Source organism: Gadus morhua, chromosome 23 (assembly GCF_902167405.1).
Source record: "Gadus morhua chromosome 23, gadMor3.0, whole genome shotgun sequence".
NCBI lineage: Eukaryota > Metazoa > Chordata > Actinopteri > Gadiformes > Gadidae > Gadus > Gadus morhua.
Window position 1 is genome coordinate 5,963,611 of NC_044070.1, and position 16,911 is coordinate 5,980,521.

The 16,911-nt window shown below is 47.7% G+C and overlaps 1 protein-coding gene across 3 annotated transcripts in view; it reads right to left on the reverse strand.

The window, feature by feature from the left end:
- Positions 1-16,326, reverse strand: part of dipk1c (divergent protein kinase domain 1C) — a 35,529-nt gene extending 19,203 nt beyond the window's left edge. The window contains exons 1-3 of one of the 3 annotated variants that reach the window (XM_030349320.1): positions 13,572-16,326; positions 12,775-13,008; positions 11,058-11,642 (exon numbers count right to left, since the gene is read on the reverse strand). In XM_030349320.1, coding sequence (XP_030205180.1) covers positions 11,058-11,381 — 324 coding nt within the window. In that variant the 5' untranslated portion in view covers positions 11,382-11,642; positions 12,775-13,008; positions 13,572-16,326. Of the gene's footprint in view, positions 1-11,057; positions 13,009-13,571 lie in introns of all 3 variants that reach the window. The other 2 variants (XM_030349321.1, XM_030349319.1) reach the window with 2 other exon arrangements.
- Between the last annotated feature and the right edge of the window lie 585 nt (positions 16,327-16,911).

Below are 16,911 nucleotides of genomic sequence, written 5' to 3' on the forward strand. Positions count from 1 at the left end.
ACAAACAGGGCTCACAACAAAACGGTCGAGAAAACAATTTTTACAGGGCTCAAAAAAATGGTTGAGCAAACACATGTGTACAGAGACTATCAGAATCAAGAATATTACGCAGACAAAGTTCAAAGTTCACCCAAGGGTACTTTCAATTTCAAAAGCAACACGGCCGAGTCGGCGTCTGATTTGCAGTCTTCTTTTTCTTTCAGTTCACGCTATTCCTGAAAAGCTTGCCCAACGTTTACTCGTGTCTGGCCTCTCTGTCGGTCTGTCTCCCTTTTCTCTTCTTCTGTTCCTCCGACATTGGGTTTCTCTGTCTCTTTTTAGTCGGCTGATCTATGATGAATATAACAATCCATTAGTTACTTGTGTTTATATCGAGCCGGTTCCGTGTTTGTGGGTCTGTGCCGTAAAGCAATTCGTTACTGTAGTGACCATAGTAGTGACCCTTGCACAGAAGCATACGGCCGACATCTTTCTTTTTTCTGGGTGGAAATAGTAACATAGTTACGCCATTAAATGCGTTTATGGAAACATTTTTAGCGAGAAATGTGCATTTTACTTTCAGAATGTTCGCTCGGTGAATGTGAAGGATGTTTGGTTTGATAGTTATGACGAAGAGTGAACGCTCCGTTCACTTGCATGGACAGAGTCTCTGGCTGCTAAGCAACCTCAACGTCTTGGCGGACTATTTCTCTGCTGATCAACACTACGAATGCTGGAAACACACCAGACACACCATGTGAAGTTATTTAACCCGATTATCGTTATTTATGAGTCCTTAGCCCAAGTGAAGGAGTTCAAGTACCTCGGGGTCTTGTTCGCGAGTGAGGGTACTATGGAGCGTGAGATTGGCCGGAGAATCAGAGCAGCGGGGGCGGTATTGCGTTCGCTTTACCGCACCGTTGTTACGAAAAGAGAGCTGAGCCGCAAGGCAAAGCTCTCGATCTACCGGTCGATCTTCGTTCCTATCCTCACCTATGGTCATGAGGGTTGGGTGATGACCGAAAGGACGAGATCGCGGGTAAAAGCGGCCGAGATGAGTTTTCTCAGAAGGGTGGCTGACGTCTCGGGATAGGGTGAGAAGCTCAGTAATCCGTGAGGAACTCGGATTAGAGCCGCTGCTCCTTTACTTAGAAAGGAGGCAGCTGAGGTGGTTCGGGCATCTGGCAAGGATGCCTACTGGGCGCCTCCCTTTGGAGGTGTTTCAGGCACGTCCATTGGGGAGGAGACCTCGGGGAAGACCCAGGACTAGGTGGAGAGATTATGTCTCAACACTGGCCTGGGAACGCCTCGGGATCCCCCCGTCAGAGCTGGTCAATGTGGCCCGGGAAAGGGAAGTCTGGAGCCCCCTGCTTGAGCTGCTCCCCCCGCGACCCGACCCCGGATAAACGGATGACGATGAGATGAGATCGTTATTTATATCCGAGATTATTTAATCTAACCCGATCTAAACTCTATCATGCACCCAAACACGGCGGCGTTTGGGTTTCCTACCTCGGACAACAATTGCCTCGCAACTGGCTGTTTATATCTAGCCGGTGCCATGTTTGGGTGTGTGTCTGTGCCGTAAAGCATTTTCGAAACTACAATCTGACTACATTTTCGAGGATACTTCCGCTGCGTCACATCCGGATTGTGTCGGTCCGAACAGATCAAGTTGCATATGCGCTTTTTCACTGGAGAGGCGACATGGGGAAATGACACACCCACCAATCAACCCAGAAATGGATGCAGAACCATCAGCATAACTCTCAACCTGCATACTTAATGTAATTTTGGCAAAAAAAGTTGCATAGTGGGCCTTTAAACTTTCTGTATTCTGTTTGTTCCTACGATGTGATTCGCCGCAACGCTGTGTGTATGCACTCATGTCTTGCCTCTTCGATATGTCTACAGGAATTGTGTGACCGGAAGTTGAGCTTCATTCCTGCCATGTCTGCCGTTTCATTTCAATTCAAATCACATCACGCCGACACACAAACACACACAAACAAATGTACGCACACAAACAAACGCACACACAGACACACACATAGTAAACAAAAAATACACACACACACAAACAAACGCACACAATCATACACACACGCGCGCACACACACACACACACACACACACACACACACACACACACACACACACACACACACACACACACAAATGCACGCACGCGCACACACACACACACACACACACACACACACACACACACACACACACACACACACACACACACACACACACACACACACATGATATTACAGCAAAGAACTATTACAATTAAAGCACAGACCTCATCTCATTCCAAAGGCATGTTTGAATGTGCTTTGAAAACGATTGTAATGAAAAGCCTAGAGTAACTGAAACTCTGTCACATTTCCAACAACCTCCTCATTGCCTAATGATTTAAACAGAACCAGAGCCTCAATAACATAATAACAGGGCTGGCGTTGCACCACATATTACATTCATATCCTGGGGATACGGTCTCTCCACTCCCAGCCTAAAGCTTCTGGGTTCGATACCCAATGACTTCAGTCTTGCCGGGAGCATCAGTGAACCCAGTGCCCAATGACTTTTAGCCAAAGACGACGGTAACCTCAGGTAACCGGTCATCATGCTTCAGGCAGTTTACGGGTAGGCTAGAGACATTGGGTATCGAACCGAGTACTTTTTGGCTGGGAGGCAACTTGGTGACCACACTATCCCAATACCAATGTTCACTTAAAGACAACTCGGGTTTGGAACGAAATAGAGCGTCCTTACTCGGTGCACTTTACACGGTTCATCTACCTATGTGTGTTCATGGGAAAATCTTATGGTTTCCAGTCACCAGCACGTTAGATGACTGCTCCTGCCACTACCCTTGAGCAAGGCACTTGTCATTGTCAAGGAGGAATTCACTGCACTCTGGCCACCCACAGCCCCAAAGACATGGACTAAAAACTAAACTACAAATTTCCAAAGAATCCAGAGAAGAAGAAGAAGAAGAAGAAGAAGAAGAAGAAGAAGAAGAAAAGAAGAAGAAGAAGAAGAAGAAGAAGAATTCTACTTCTCTGATCTCTAGTTTCTCCATATGATCACACTTAAGTTATCCCCAAAAAATGTGTGAGTATTAAGTGGGTAAAAACGATCTTGCACGCAACCCTCCGTTCTCTCGAAGGAACCGACAGCCACAACAGGCAAAACGACAGCAGAAGACACAATTCTACTTCTTAATCAAAGAAGAAATATATTCTTCCTCTCGCAAAGTACTAGCAGAACACAATTCTTATAGCTACTTACTTCGAGTTCCATCAACAAAACACTACATTTCATGGGGAAAACACACACACACACACACACACACACACACACACACACACACACACACACACACACACACACACACACACACACACACACACACAAACACACACACTCTACAGACCCCTAAGGCTGCATTTTCTATCCTTGTTTATTCACTATAGGCAGAGTTAGTTTTTTTAACTAACACCAACATGACTGAATATTTCATAAGCAGTCTTGCAGTCTGTCACAATGGGGAACCATTTGCTGTGGGATGCTGTGTGTATGTGTGTGTGTGTGTGTGTGTGTGTGTGTGTGTGTGTGTGTGTGTGTGTTTGCGTGCACGTGCGTGTGTGGGAAGACGGAGGCTGTGTTTTTGCTCCGGGCCGTGCAGCACTGAAACCTGTCAGAGGTCCTGAGGGAGCACATTTAGCCCTGCTGACAAAAGGACTATTGATGTCCCCTCTGTGCTAGGCTTCTTCTGCTAGCATGACGGACAGACGGCTACTGGTAGCGAGCTCACGCAGTCGCTAACACAGCCGCTGATATGGGCTGCATGCAAAAGGCATAAGCAAGCTACAGTGCAAACACCTGCAACCACACACACACACACACACACACACACACACACACACACACACACACACACACACACACACACACACACACACACACACACACACACACACACACACACACAAACACAAATACACAAACATGCACATGCTCTGCTACCTGCAAGGTACTTTATTTTTGTTTGTAGTAAAAAACCAACCAATGCAACGTTCTGCACACCAACACACCCCCGTGTGATACATTCACGGTTCTTTTCGACTATGTTAGTTATTGTAAACAACCAATACAGCTACAACCCAACGGCTAGGCGTCATGCTAGGTGTTGTCTAAATGAGATGTTGATGACCTAACTGGGATCATCTCTCTCTCTCTCTCTCTCTCTCCACTGCCCACCCATAGGGTAAAGCTCATCCCAGGGCACGCCCAGCTTAACAGAGCATGGAGGTATTTGTGTTGTTTGTTTTCTCTGGGGTTTTCTCTTGAGCAATTCTACAACAATCTCTTCTATGAATCTAAACAGGGGAATTAAAGATTCAAGAAAACAATAAAAAGTTCAAAAACGGGTAATAATGACCCGATTGAACTGCACTGAACATCAACAAAAGAAATAACCGTAAATAATTAATCATAATTATATATTTCAATTATTTTTATAATGTTAATCTTTCCAGGCTTGTTCATCTTGAATTAAAGGCTGAAAGCCAACACAAATAATGATCACCAGATTGCAATATTTCAAACAACAAGGAACTGTACCCCAGAGTTCCCCTCCCTCATGGCAGGGTGGAGGATGTGGCTAAGTGCTGTCACTTGCTGTCTCAGGGAGACGTTGGCATACCTAGGGGGCATTCTAAGAGTGTTCACGGCTTCTGCCAGGTAAGGATCCACATCGGAGAACAGGCAGGGCTTCAGACATACTGATTGCTGTGTAAATATTATGAGAAGTTAGTCTTGCAGTAATTAAATCTGTGTGTGTGTGTGTGTGTGTGTGTGTGTGTGTGTGTGTGTGTGTGTGTGTGTGTGTGTGTGTGTGTGTGTGTGTGTGTGTGTGTGTGTGTGTGTGTGTGTGTGTGTGTGTGTGTGTGTGTGTGTGTGTGTGTGTGTTTGAACAACCTTTTAAATGTTGTCCTCAGATTACTGAATCAATAATTTTTGTTGGAGCGGTGAGCACTGACCCATGTTTTCCTCCCCGGTACAAACTGTCATTCTGAGGCGTATCTGCGTTTCCCTTAGAAATTGTTCGGTGAAATAATTGATAGATCAAAATCCTTATTCTATCATTACGTGTTTGTTGTTTTCCTTTTTACGTGAGTGACCTTTGTGTTAGCTGGAACAGCGTCAGTCTACTGTTCTTTGGTTGCCAACTGCATTGCATTTTGGGTAAAGCAACAACAACAAAAAAAAAAAAACACAAAAGGCTTGTTGTCAGGGACAACACTCCAACTGGCGCAAAACCCCCCAAACTGCTATTTGTTTTCCAGAAGGCTCTTTATGTGTGTGTGTGTGTGTGTGTGTGTGTGTGTGTGTGTGTGTGTGTGTGTGTGTGTGTGTGTGTGTGTGTGTGTGTGTGCTTGTGAAATAGTATCACTTCTATGATCAGGAATTACACTGGAATTATATGTGCTGGATAACAACAAAAGGCTTGGAAAATGTTTCAGAGCACATATGGGGTACTTGTCAAGATCTGGCAGTTGGAGATAGCAGCAAGAAGTTAGGGCCAAATAAAAGAAAAACATTAATTTTTTGTTACTATGATCCACACACAGCCTGTTCCAGGATCGACATTGTTTCTTTGACATATTTATGTGCTCGTATGACCTCTGAGGTCATACACTCGACTCTTTGACCACAGACGACAACGATAGCCAGTCGGACCCAGAAATCAGCAAGCTATATAAATTACTATAGCAACTGTCAGTTAAAAAAAACGCTATGTTAACATTACTCAATTCCCCTGGGGGGGAAAGGCCTTTCACATGGTGCAATATCCGTAACACTGGACGGGCTAAACTCTGGCTGAACTTGGCAGTCTTCGCCAACTGTAAATGGAGGTAGTGTAAATAACAACGGCCACTGACAAATGTGGCTGCTGAAAGTGTATGTTATATTTCTGGAGTAGGCTAAGTAAGTATAATTCACAGCTAAAAAATAATCCAGTCGGAAATTAATAGCTTTCTGCAAATCTTCAACAGATCAATTGTTTTTTAATCCTAACAGTGGAGTCCTTTTCCCATTAATGAATACCGTCCATCTCAGAAATCAAGATAAGGCCATAATGGAAAGAGTCAATGGTCAGCTTAACTTTTATTTTGAATGTCCTGAGAAATGTTGCTATGCATCGTTTGATCAGTGATAAAAAAATGAATAATATGAAGAGCGCTCAGATATAAATGGAAACATAGAGGCTAGATGAATCATGTATATCTTCACATATCCCTGTGCACTGATATCTTTCCTCAACCCCGTACAGATATCACTATCCTCTTTGTTGTGTTTTTAAAAGGAGACGACATGAACGCTGGAAAGCTATTGGCTGAGATATGTGATAATGCGTCATCTTGTTAGTCTGGCAGTTTATTAGTGCATCTTTATTAATATAGTCAAACACAGCACGCCATCCCCCCCCTCCCTGTCCAGTTTGCTAATGAGGACTGCAGTATGTGTGTGTGTGTGTGTGTGTGTGTGTGTGTGTGTGTGTGTGTGTGTGTGTGTGTGTGTGTGTGTGTGTGTGCGTGTGTGTGTGTGTGCGCCTTTGGGCTCGTGTGTGGGTCCACTGTTAGCTCCTTGTCTTCTTAGGATGTTTTTACCGTAAAGCATCCTTGAGAATAATTGGTTTAATTCACAGTCAAACTGAGGGACCAGACGAACTAAACATAGGCTTTTACTGGAGGGAAACCATGACTACATACGATACAACGCTGTCTCGGTGCCAAGTTACACATTTTATTCCTTTTTAATAGTTGATTTTGGGTCTCTGTTTACAGGATGTGCTTGAAGTGATGAGGAATGAGTAAATTCTGATGATGTTGGTAACTATATATATGGTTCTCGGGCTGTGCAAAAACAATCAAAAATAAAATTGAGAAAAAACTTAAATAGAAATGTAACTCGTTGTACAGTAGCCTCAAAATCTGTCCGTTAACTTAACCTGGTTACAAAACTCTTAACACCAGACATCTGTGAATTCACTGTGTGCCCTAATTTCCTATCTTATCTTCCTAAATCTCCCCTCTATTATGCACATTCCTGATTGTAGTTGTGATTTTACAAAAGCGACGACAATCATCTAAAGTCTAAAAAAAGCTCTGGATCCTGCCTTGGTCGGCCATGTTTCTTAAAAGCGTATTCCTCTTATGTCTTCAAGGGCTGGGTGGAGACACAGCTCTTCTGGCCAAACGGGCCAGCGGCGGTGGTTCTCGGGCCGCCCCTTCAACAAAGACGCAGTAAGTCTACACAGTAGACACCGGGAGCGCTAATTGACTTCTAGCATCGGCCCTTTTTAGGTTTTGACGAGAGGAGATAAGGCTGCTTTCCTTCTGGCCGGAGTGGACAGAGAGATAGAGAGAGATAGAGAGAGTGTGAGATAACGAGAGGGGAAGAGATAAAGAGAGCGAGATGGAGACTGAGATAAAGAGAGAGAGGGACAGAGATAAAGAGACAGAGATGGAGACTGAGATAAAGAGACAGAGAGTACAAGGGGGGAAGAGAGTGAAAGCGAGAGATGGTTATAGAGAGAGCAAGAGAAAAAGTTTAAGAGAGAGAGCGAGAGAGAATGTGATGGAGAGAAATCATGCGAGAGAGAGAGCGAGAGTCAGCGAGAGAGACAGCGAGAGCTGAGAGAGCTGAGAGAGAGAGAGAGAGAGAGAGAGACAGCGAGAGAGAGAGAGGGACAGCGAGAGCAAGAGAGACAGCAAGAGTGAGAGCGAAAGAGAGAATGAGAGACAGCGAGAGAGAGAACGAGAGCTAGTGAAAGCGAGAGAGAGACAGTGAGAGTGAGGGAGAGAGCGAGAGATAGAGAGAGAGAGAGAGAGAGAGAGAGAGAGAGAGAGAGAGAGAGAGAGAGAGAGAGAGAGTGAGGGAGAGAGAGAGAGAGAGAGAGAGAGAGAGAGAGAGAGAGAGAGAGTGAGGGAGAGAGAGAGAGGGAGAGAGGGAGAGGGAGAGAGAGAGAGGGAGAGGGAGAGAGAGAGAGGGAGAGAGAGAGAGGGAGAGAGGGAGAGGGAGAGAGAGAGAGGGAGAGAGAGAGAGAGAGAGAGAGAGAGAGAGAGAGAGAGAGAGAGAGAGAGAGAGAGAGAGAGAGAGAGAGAGAGAGGGAGAGGGGGAGCAAAAGAGAGAGAATGAGCTCTGTACTGCTCCCGCTCTTTCTGTGTGGCTGGTGATACATGAGAGTGAGGTCCCGGGCGCGGGGCCCTTTCATCTGCATCACAACAGATAACAACCACCGTGTTTTGGTTCTCAGTGTTGACCACCTGCCGGCCCGTCCTGACGGTTCATGAATCACAGGCGTCGCCATTGTTGTTGTTATTATCTTCTCATTGCGTCACAGCTGATTGTCCAGATAATCAAATTTAAATCGACTTAATCAACCAGGCTGAATGAGGAACAAAGAATATCGATAAGCGCGGGTGCATGTGTAAGTGTGTAAGTGTGTGCCTTTTTGCGTGCCTGCGCAAGTACGTGCGTGTGTGCCTGGTCTAAGGATTCTCACCTTACATTTCAGATACAAGTTAATCAAGGGAGTGTGTGTGCTTGAGAGAGGGAAAGTGAGAGAGAGAGAGAGAGAGAGAGAGAGAGAGAGAGAGAGAGAGAGAGAGAGAGAGAGAGAGAGAGAGAGAGAGAGAGAGAGAGAGAGAGAGAGAGAGAGAGAGAGAGAGAGCACGAGACACCGTGTGAGAGACTATTGATCAAAGAGAAGATGGGGAAAAATAGTCAATAGCTTCAGCACAGAGCAAGAGAGAGAGAGAGACAGGACCGATAATGAACAGATAACAGAAAATGAATTAGAGGAACGAACAAATAGGGAGAGAAAGAAATTAGGAAGAACAGAACAGGATGGTAGAGGAGGTATAAGGGAGAAAACACACCGGATTGATGAGCGAGAGGAGCGAGCAAGATTATGAAGAGAGAGAGAGAGAGAGAGAGAGAGAGAGAGAGAGAGAGAGAGAGAGAGAGAGAGAGAGAGAGAGAGAGAGAGAGAGAGAGAGAGAGAGAGAGAGAGAGAGAGAGAGAGAGAGGGAGAGACAGACACAGAACCCAAATGCATCACGCTCACCTCCCAGTGAAACGGAGTGGTCTGCAGAACATTAAGAGCCATTGATTTGTGTGCGCGTGTGTGTGTGTTTGGGTTTTATACGCGTCTCTTTGTGATTTTCTATGTGCGGCCGGCCCGTCTCCGTCCGTCCGTCTGTCCGCCCGGATTGTTTACTGTAGCGACGTGCGCGCACTGCGAAGACACCGTGCTCAGCGCTGGCCGGCCGAACGGAGCGCGGTCAATCAAAGTCACTTTGGGCTCCAGCGGGCACCGTGACGCGCCAGGAAGCTGTCCCCCCCGCCACACACCACGCCAGCCTCTCATAAAAAAAGGTATTTCTAATAAGAGGGCCGTATTTTATTCAGAGAGAAGTAAGTGAGAGGCGGCTGGCATTTCCTTCCTCTGTCGTCCCTCAAAACGCATCCACGTTGGGTTCATTCGTGCACTTGAGCAAGGCACCAGCAGTAGACCTGGAGTTGGTCTCCAGGTGCTTCACTGTGGCTGCCTACTGCTCCTAGTGCTGCTAGTGATGGTTCCATCCTCCTAGTGCTGCTAGTGATGGTTCAATCCTCCTAGTGCTGCTAGTGATGGTTCAATCCTCCTAGTGCTGCTAGTGATGGTTCAATCCTCCTAGTGCTGCTAGTGATGGTTCCATCCTCCTAGTGCTGCTAGTGATGGTTCCATCCTCCTAGTGCTGCTAGTGATGGTTCAATCCTCCTAGTGCTGCTAGTGATGGTTCAATCCTCCTAGTGCTGCTAGTGATGGTTCCATCCTCCTAGTGCTGCTAGTGATGGTTCAATCCTCCTAGTGCTGCTAGTGATGGTTAAACTCTCATAGTGCTGCTAGTGATGGTTAAATCCTCCTAGTGCTGCTAGTGATGGTTAAACTCTCATAGTGCTGCTAGTGATGGTTAAACTCTCATAGTGCTGCTAGTGATGGCTAAACTCTCATAGTGCTGCTAGTGATGGTTAAACTCTCATAGTGCTGCTAGTGATGGTTAAATCCTCCTAGTGCTGCTAGTCATGGTTCAATCCTCCTAGTGCTGCTAGTCATGGTTCAATGCAGATGACACATTCTGAGGTAAAGTACCTGTCCGTATGCAATGATAGATAAATAATAATAATATGAGTCTTGCTGTGGCTGTTTTAAAGGAACACACTTTCAAACACTCCTCTGGTGGAGTGTGTGAAAGTGTGTTGCAGCAACGGAGGGATGGAGATTTGTGTAAAGCATGAGTTACTTTAGTTATTCATTTCTGGTCCGGTCTGCCAAAAAATTACTCAATCTGATTGGAAGCCAATCAAGTACGAAGTGTGTGAACCAGTTCAGACTGTAATCGAACAAACTGGTACATACTTCCCATCGGTCAGAAACATCCTGTAACATTTGTTAAATAGAGATGCAACTTAAACTAATTTCAGAGGAATAAAGGGACACAAATCAGAGATTTGAGCTTCGATAACTATAATGAAAGACAGCGTGGATATCGAAGTTTGTAAAACAAAAAAAGATCTGTTTAACAAAGCGAACATAACACTAAACTCAGACACAGACATATCACACACATTTGGTTTGAAGCATTGGTGGGGTTAGGGTTAGTGACAGTGCCGTAGCCAGGAAGAGAGGGGGGGGGGGGGGGGGGGGGGGGGGGGGTATTGGCTACAAACCCCCGCTGTAATAAAGAAGTAAACCCTTCATTATTATTTAATGCATATCGGGAGGAGGATTGGTCGTCATTTATAAAAGCGATCAGGAAAAGATACTGTAACTTTTGACATCTTCATACATTACAATTGATGTTTCCCACACTTTATCAACCCTCCATGAAATAAATGACGGGCTGCGCCACCGGTTAACGGTTACGGTTTGGGTTAGGGTTAGGGGCTAGGGGTCAGGGGTCAGGGGTCAGGGGTCGGGGGTGAGGGGCTGTGGGCTAGGGCGGACTCACCAGCCGCTGCAGGATCCTCTTGCTCTTGTCGTCGGTGCAGTAGTCGGACAGGATGCTGCGGTGCACCAGCACCAGGCCGTTCAGGAAGACCCAGGAGCCGAACCACAGCAAGGCGAAGAGCAGGGTCCCCCGACGGGACCACAGCCTGACGCCCAGCCAGCGGAGCAGGCACAGGCCGGCCCAGCGGCCCCCTTCCCCACCGCCACCGCCACCGCCGCCTCCGGGCAGCATGTCGGACAGGGGGCTGGAAGCGGAGCAGAGTCGTCCCCGGAGAGAGTCTACGAGGTGGTCTGACCCGGCACGGAGGCCCGCGGGGAACGCCATAGGAACCGCTGGGAACAGGGGGACGCCATGCTGGAGGTCACACACACACACACACGCACACACACACCTGTCGCAGCTTCTTCAGGTCCGCTCGTCCGCAGGGCCGTCTCCAGAACTCAAAGACGCAAATAGATGGGGTCTGCTGATCCCGGGCTCCGGTTTTCCTTGGGGTCCCACTGTAGGGTTCCACTCCGGCCAAAGCATCTCAGGGGGGCGTTGATGAAGCCCACCGGCACCGGCAGCACGGACACACTGCGAGGACTGTGGGACCGCAGGGCAGTGTGACTGAGAGTGGGGGCGAGCTAGTGTGCTTTATTGGCGGCAGTCCACTGCATATGTCACACACGCACAAATGCGCGCACACACATACACACACACACACACGCACACACAGCAGCCTGGAAAGATGCACCGGCAGATGTGAAGCAGAGTTACTCTAAGGACAGTGGACAGTTGCAAGTTGCACGAAACACACACATTTGTATCCACGCTCACACACCCTCCGCTGGCCTCCTGTTCCCCCTCAGAGTCCCGAGGGACGGCTGGCTGGCTGGATCCCGCCTTCTCTGGGATGTTTCGGTTTTGGGGCTACTTTGAACGCCCCGATTAATCCCAGCTATCCTGCTCTGGGAACCGTCGCACTCGGTAATAATACATAATCATGTGCAGTCTGATCAAATCTAGAGGAAACAATGACTAACAATAATCACTGGTTCTACCGGAGCTGCAAATGATGGGAGGAAAACTAATTAAGGTCAAATATGAGGGCACAGAACCCGTACGATCATATCCATTAAATCGTTATTTTGGAAATAATTGTTGTGGCGGTTTACGGCATTCCAGCACGGGTGAGGGCTTTTAAAAGAGCAGCTCATGAAAAACACTCTTATACTAAAGCTAGGTAATTAGCATTCCAGTTGGGTAGCTTCAAGTTTTAGCATCCCGGGCCTGAAGTACCTCTAAACCCATAAGCACCTTCTCATCACAATCATTAATACTCTATTGCACATGCATCCGATGATGGTTTATGTGAAATATTTAGTGTCACTTCTCAAGCACTCAATCAGTGACCTTTGCTCCGTCTTCCGCTCCAGACTAGACCGGTGCGAATCATCCATTCCTTATGTTCATGCTTTTCATGGCCAAGCTATAGCTACGATAATATATGAGGGTTGTCAAAACAAAACAAAACAGTTGTTATCTGGCCATTATTATCTGCCTCTAAAGCTGTCGGCTGGTGAATTCCTGTTAAACAATCTCTGAACCCTAAAAGCTGAACACTATCTCAGACACATACACACGCAGGAACGCAAACACACAGACACACACACACAGGAACGCAGACAAACACACACACACACACACACACATGCAGGAACGCACACACACGCACACGTTTGAGGGCTCTTTTGTCAGTGAGTTGGCCGCGGTGGTCGACTGCGAAGTTGGGCGGTTAAGTCACGACTTAATAAGCCTTAAAGGTTCAACTTGAAAGAAATCCTCAGAAGTCACGTAAACGCTCTCTCAGTTCCCCTGCTGTGAGTGTCGGCTCCCCTGTATCATAATAGCTTGCAGCAGCTGCAAAGGCTGTCTTGATTCAGTGCCTGGGGGTCAACACCATCGCTCTCTAGATCAGGAGAAGACAATAAAAAGAGGGAAACATTGTGTTAATATGAGTTGCGATGGGGTAGCTGGTATTCAGTGGAGGGATGGAGGAGCGCGGTGTTGTGTTGGACGCAGTGGGGTCAAACTCAAAGACGCTGTTCGTTGACGCTGTCTCGATAAAGGCGGCAAACCGCGGAAGAACAGCTGTTGCGGTCGATAACCGCAACTCTGTGTGCGTTTTCGAAGTGCTGCCGGGTGAGATGCTACAGCTTTCTGTGCAAACACGCTTTTCGTGCACTCTGTGTTGTCTGGGCACAACATTTATGAGTGTTACTGCTGGGTCTGGAAGTGAGTAACTGATTCTCTCTGACATTCGGCTCGATATGAATTGCTCCAGGGGCTGTGTTGTGGTTGTGGTTTAGTTACGTGCAGCCACTCACAAAGAGTTTGGAAGGAAGAGAATGACTGAATGGTCCAATCGCACCAAGAATGAAACAGTACCTTCAATCAGCACATAAACACTCACATTTCAAATCTATTGCCATACAGAGTGAGAGATTACAAAGTTATAACACTATTACTTACTCTCCTCTTTGTCCTGTCTGGCTATCCTTCCAAAACACAAGGTGTCCGGTACTGACCAACTGCTCTTTGACCCCAGATGGATAAAAGAATGCTTTGAGTGTTGGGTTTGTTGGATCTCTCCCCGAAAAAAAAAAAAAAAGGATATTAGTGGACAAGGGAGGCCCGGAGCGGAACACCTCAAACGAACAAACCTCTCCCTGAACTAATCCTTTAAACGGAGCGGGCGGTCTCTTGAAGAGCATGTACCCCCGGGAGTCCCCAGCCCTCGGGCCGGCTCAGCGCAGAGTTAACGGAGCCGGGGGGAAAGGAGCCGTCATCTGCTCCTGCTGTGGCGTGATGGCCTGCTGACAGGGAGACGATGAGGCGGAGAAGGTTCAACTCTTTAGTCCCTTATCGAATTAAATGACACAGCCTTGCCACCCTTTACGTCAGGCTGGAGTTCTGGAGTCGGTTCTTTCGGTTTTGACTTTTGATCCGTTTCTCAGTTCCGGAGGCGAGCTGGGAGACAAGTCCTGAGCTTTGTTTCCAGTGAGGAGGAGAAAAAAAAAAAGACCCTGGAACTGAAGTCCAACAGTTTGTAATCCAGCGTGCGGAAGCAACAAACCCACCTCAAAGAAGTTCATTAATATCCACGCGTTGGCTGTTTGTCATCTCGGCAACGGCATCCCATAATTCAATAAAAATCCTGACGCGGCGACGACAGCTCCAGGTGTCGGCCACTCTCTGTCTCCAGATGCTGGGACTGAACAATTTGACACGGCAGAGCAAGTCTCTCCTCCTCCTCCTCCTCCTCCTCCGGGGCAGAATTAAAGTAATTAAATCCAAGGAGAGAAGGAGCGGTGACCTCCTCTGAGCCGTGCGCGCTGCTCTAACTGGTGCACGACTCCCTCCAGCAAGGAGAAGCCTCACTCACTTAACCTCGCACAACACTCTCTCTCTCTCTCTCTCTCTCTCTCTCTCTCTCTCTGTCCTCAGAGCATGAACCAAGCAAGCCGCTCTCTCTCTCCCACTGGTGCTCTCTCTCTTACACTCTCATTAAAAACAAGGGAGAGTGGATGGGGGCTGGCCACTGGGTCCTGGAGCTGCCTGCCTCTTGTTATGTGTTCCTGGGTGCTGGAGCTGCCTGCCTCCTGTTATGTGTTCCTGGGTGCTGGAGCTCCCTGCCTCTTGTTATGTGTTCCTGGGTGCTGGAGCTGCCTGCCTCTTGTTATGTGTTCCTGGGTGCTGGAGCTGCCTGCCTCTTGTTATGTGTTCCTGGGTGCTGGAGCTGCCTGCCTCTTGTTATGTGTTCCTGGGTGCTGGAGCTGCCTGCCTCTTGTTATGTGTTCCTGGGTGCTGGAGCTGCCTGGCTCTTGTTATGTTTTCCTGGGTGCTGGAGCTGCCTGGCTCTTGTTTCAAGCTCCTGGTTGTGACTGCTGGAGTCAGAGCGGCTGCTGCTGCTCTGGGCTCCGCTTTCTCTCTCTCCGTTCTGCTGCTGCTGCTGCCTCCCCTCGGCCGCCCTCGCACGCTCCATGCTGCTTGCCTGCCTGTCTGTGTCTGCGTACGGCATCACGTCCGTACACCTGTCTGTCTTTCTCAGCCTCCCTCTATCGCTTCCTGCCTGACTGTCTGTCTGTCTGGCAGCCTGTCTGTCTGTCTCACTTCCTGTCTGTTTTGTCTGCCTCATTGAATGGCTTTCTGTCTCACTGCCTGTCTGTCTGGCTGTCTGACTGTCTGTTTTCCTGTCTGACTACCTCCTTGCCTTAGTGTCTGCTAGCAGGTCTCCCTGCCAGTCGTTCCAAATGTCTCACAATCTCTCAGTCTGGAGAATGAAGGTCCCACAGTGTGCGTTTGTGTGTGTGTGTGTGTGTGCGTGTGTGTTCCAGGCTTGTTGCTCAGCCTAATTTAGCTTCCTTCCTTCATTCAGTATTCAGGCTGTCGTTTCCCTTTCCAAGCGTTTTCTCATGTGTATGTTCGTGTGTGAGCGAGAGAGAGAGAGAGAGAGAGAGAGAGAGAGCAAGAAAGTGAGAGGAGGAAAGACTTTATAGTTCAGCTCTCTCCCTTCTTGTTTCTTTGACTTAGTACCTTCTCCCCTTTCTGTCTCCCTTGCTGTCTCTCACACTTACTGTTCACGCCTTCAACTCCCCGTTCACTCATAGATTTGTACAACACTTTCTACAACATTCCCTCTCCCTTTTTCCCTCCCCCAAATATCTTATTTCCCTCTCAATAATCTACCTCTCCCTTCCTCTTCCCCTTCCTTCTCTTTCCCCCACTTCTGCTACTGCCTCTCTCTCTCTCTCTCTCTCTCTCTCATTACACTTGTTCTTTTGTGCCATTTCACGCATGCCCTCCTTCTTTCTCTTCCTTCTCTTCTCTCTCGTTCCCTCCCGTCTTGCACCTAGTTGCGAGAAAGAACCACGTTCCCCCCGTCTTCGTCTAAATCCCTGTTTCCTTCCATCATCCTCTCTCCCTTCCGCTCCCTCTCTTTTTCTCTCCGTCTGCCATACCCCACATCTCTCTCTTTCATTACCTTATCTTTGCTCACCCTTGTCTCTGTTGGTCTTGCTCGCTCCTTCGCTTGTTCTATCTCGTTCCGTCTCGCTCCTGCTCTCAGGTCTTGTATTGGTGCCACATGTGGCAAACAGCCCAAAACAAACGCCAGCAGCACTCTCGCTCTCTCTCGTCAGGAATTGCCCGTTTTGTAATTCTGCAAAAGGCAATAAAGTTTCTGCAAAGGCAAAAAAAACAGGGCTTCTGCTACCGTGGGAAGTCTGGATTTGTGAGTGCGTGTGCGTGTGCGTGTGTGTGTGTGTTGGAGGGCAACAATGACAGGGTTTCGCAGCTCTGTTATCTTATCTGTTGATCTGTTGATAGATGTATGCAATACCGTCTTCTACAAGGGTTTGGGATGTGTTCAGCTGAGAGAGAGAGAGAGAGAGAGAGAGGGGGGGGGGGGGAGAGAGTGAGAGAGAGAGAGAGGGGAGAGAGAGAGAGAGAGAGACTGAGGGACACAGAGTGAGAGTGAGAGAGAGAGAGAGACTGAGGGACAGAGAGTGAGAGTGAGAGAGAGAGAGAGAGAGAGAGAGAGAGAGAGAGAGAGAGAGAGAGAGAGAGAGAGAGACAGAGAGACAGACACAGTGAGAGAGACAAAGACACACAGAGACCAAGACGAAGACTGGGAGACTTAGAGAGACTTGCTTTATGTTGTGAAGCCCCATTTCCGGACTGTTAATTATACTGCATGTGATGTCAGCCGGTGATGTATTGTGTGATGTGTTTACCAGATGTCCTTCAGGGGTCATATGACGATGAAGTGACGCCTATTTTTTATCAGGCAGTCGGGATCTGTTGTCTGTGT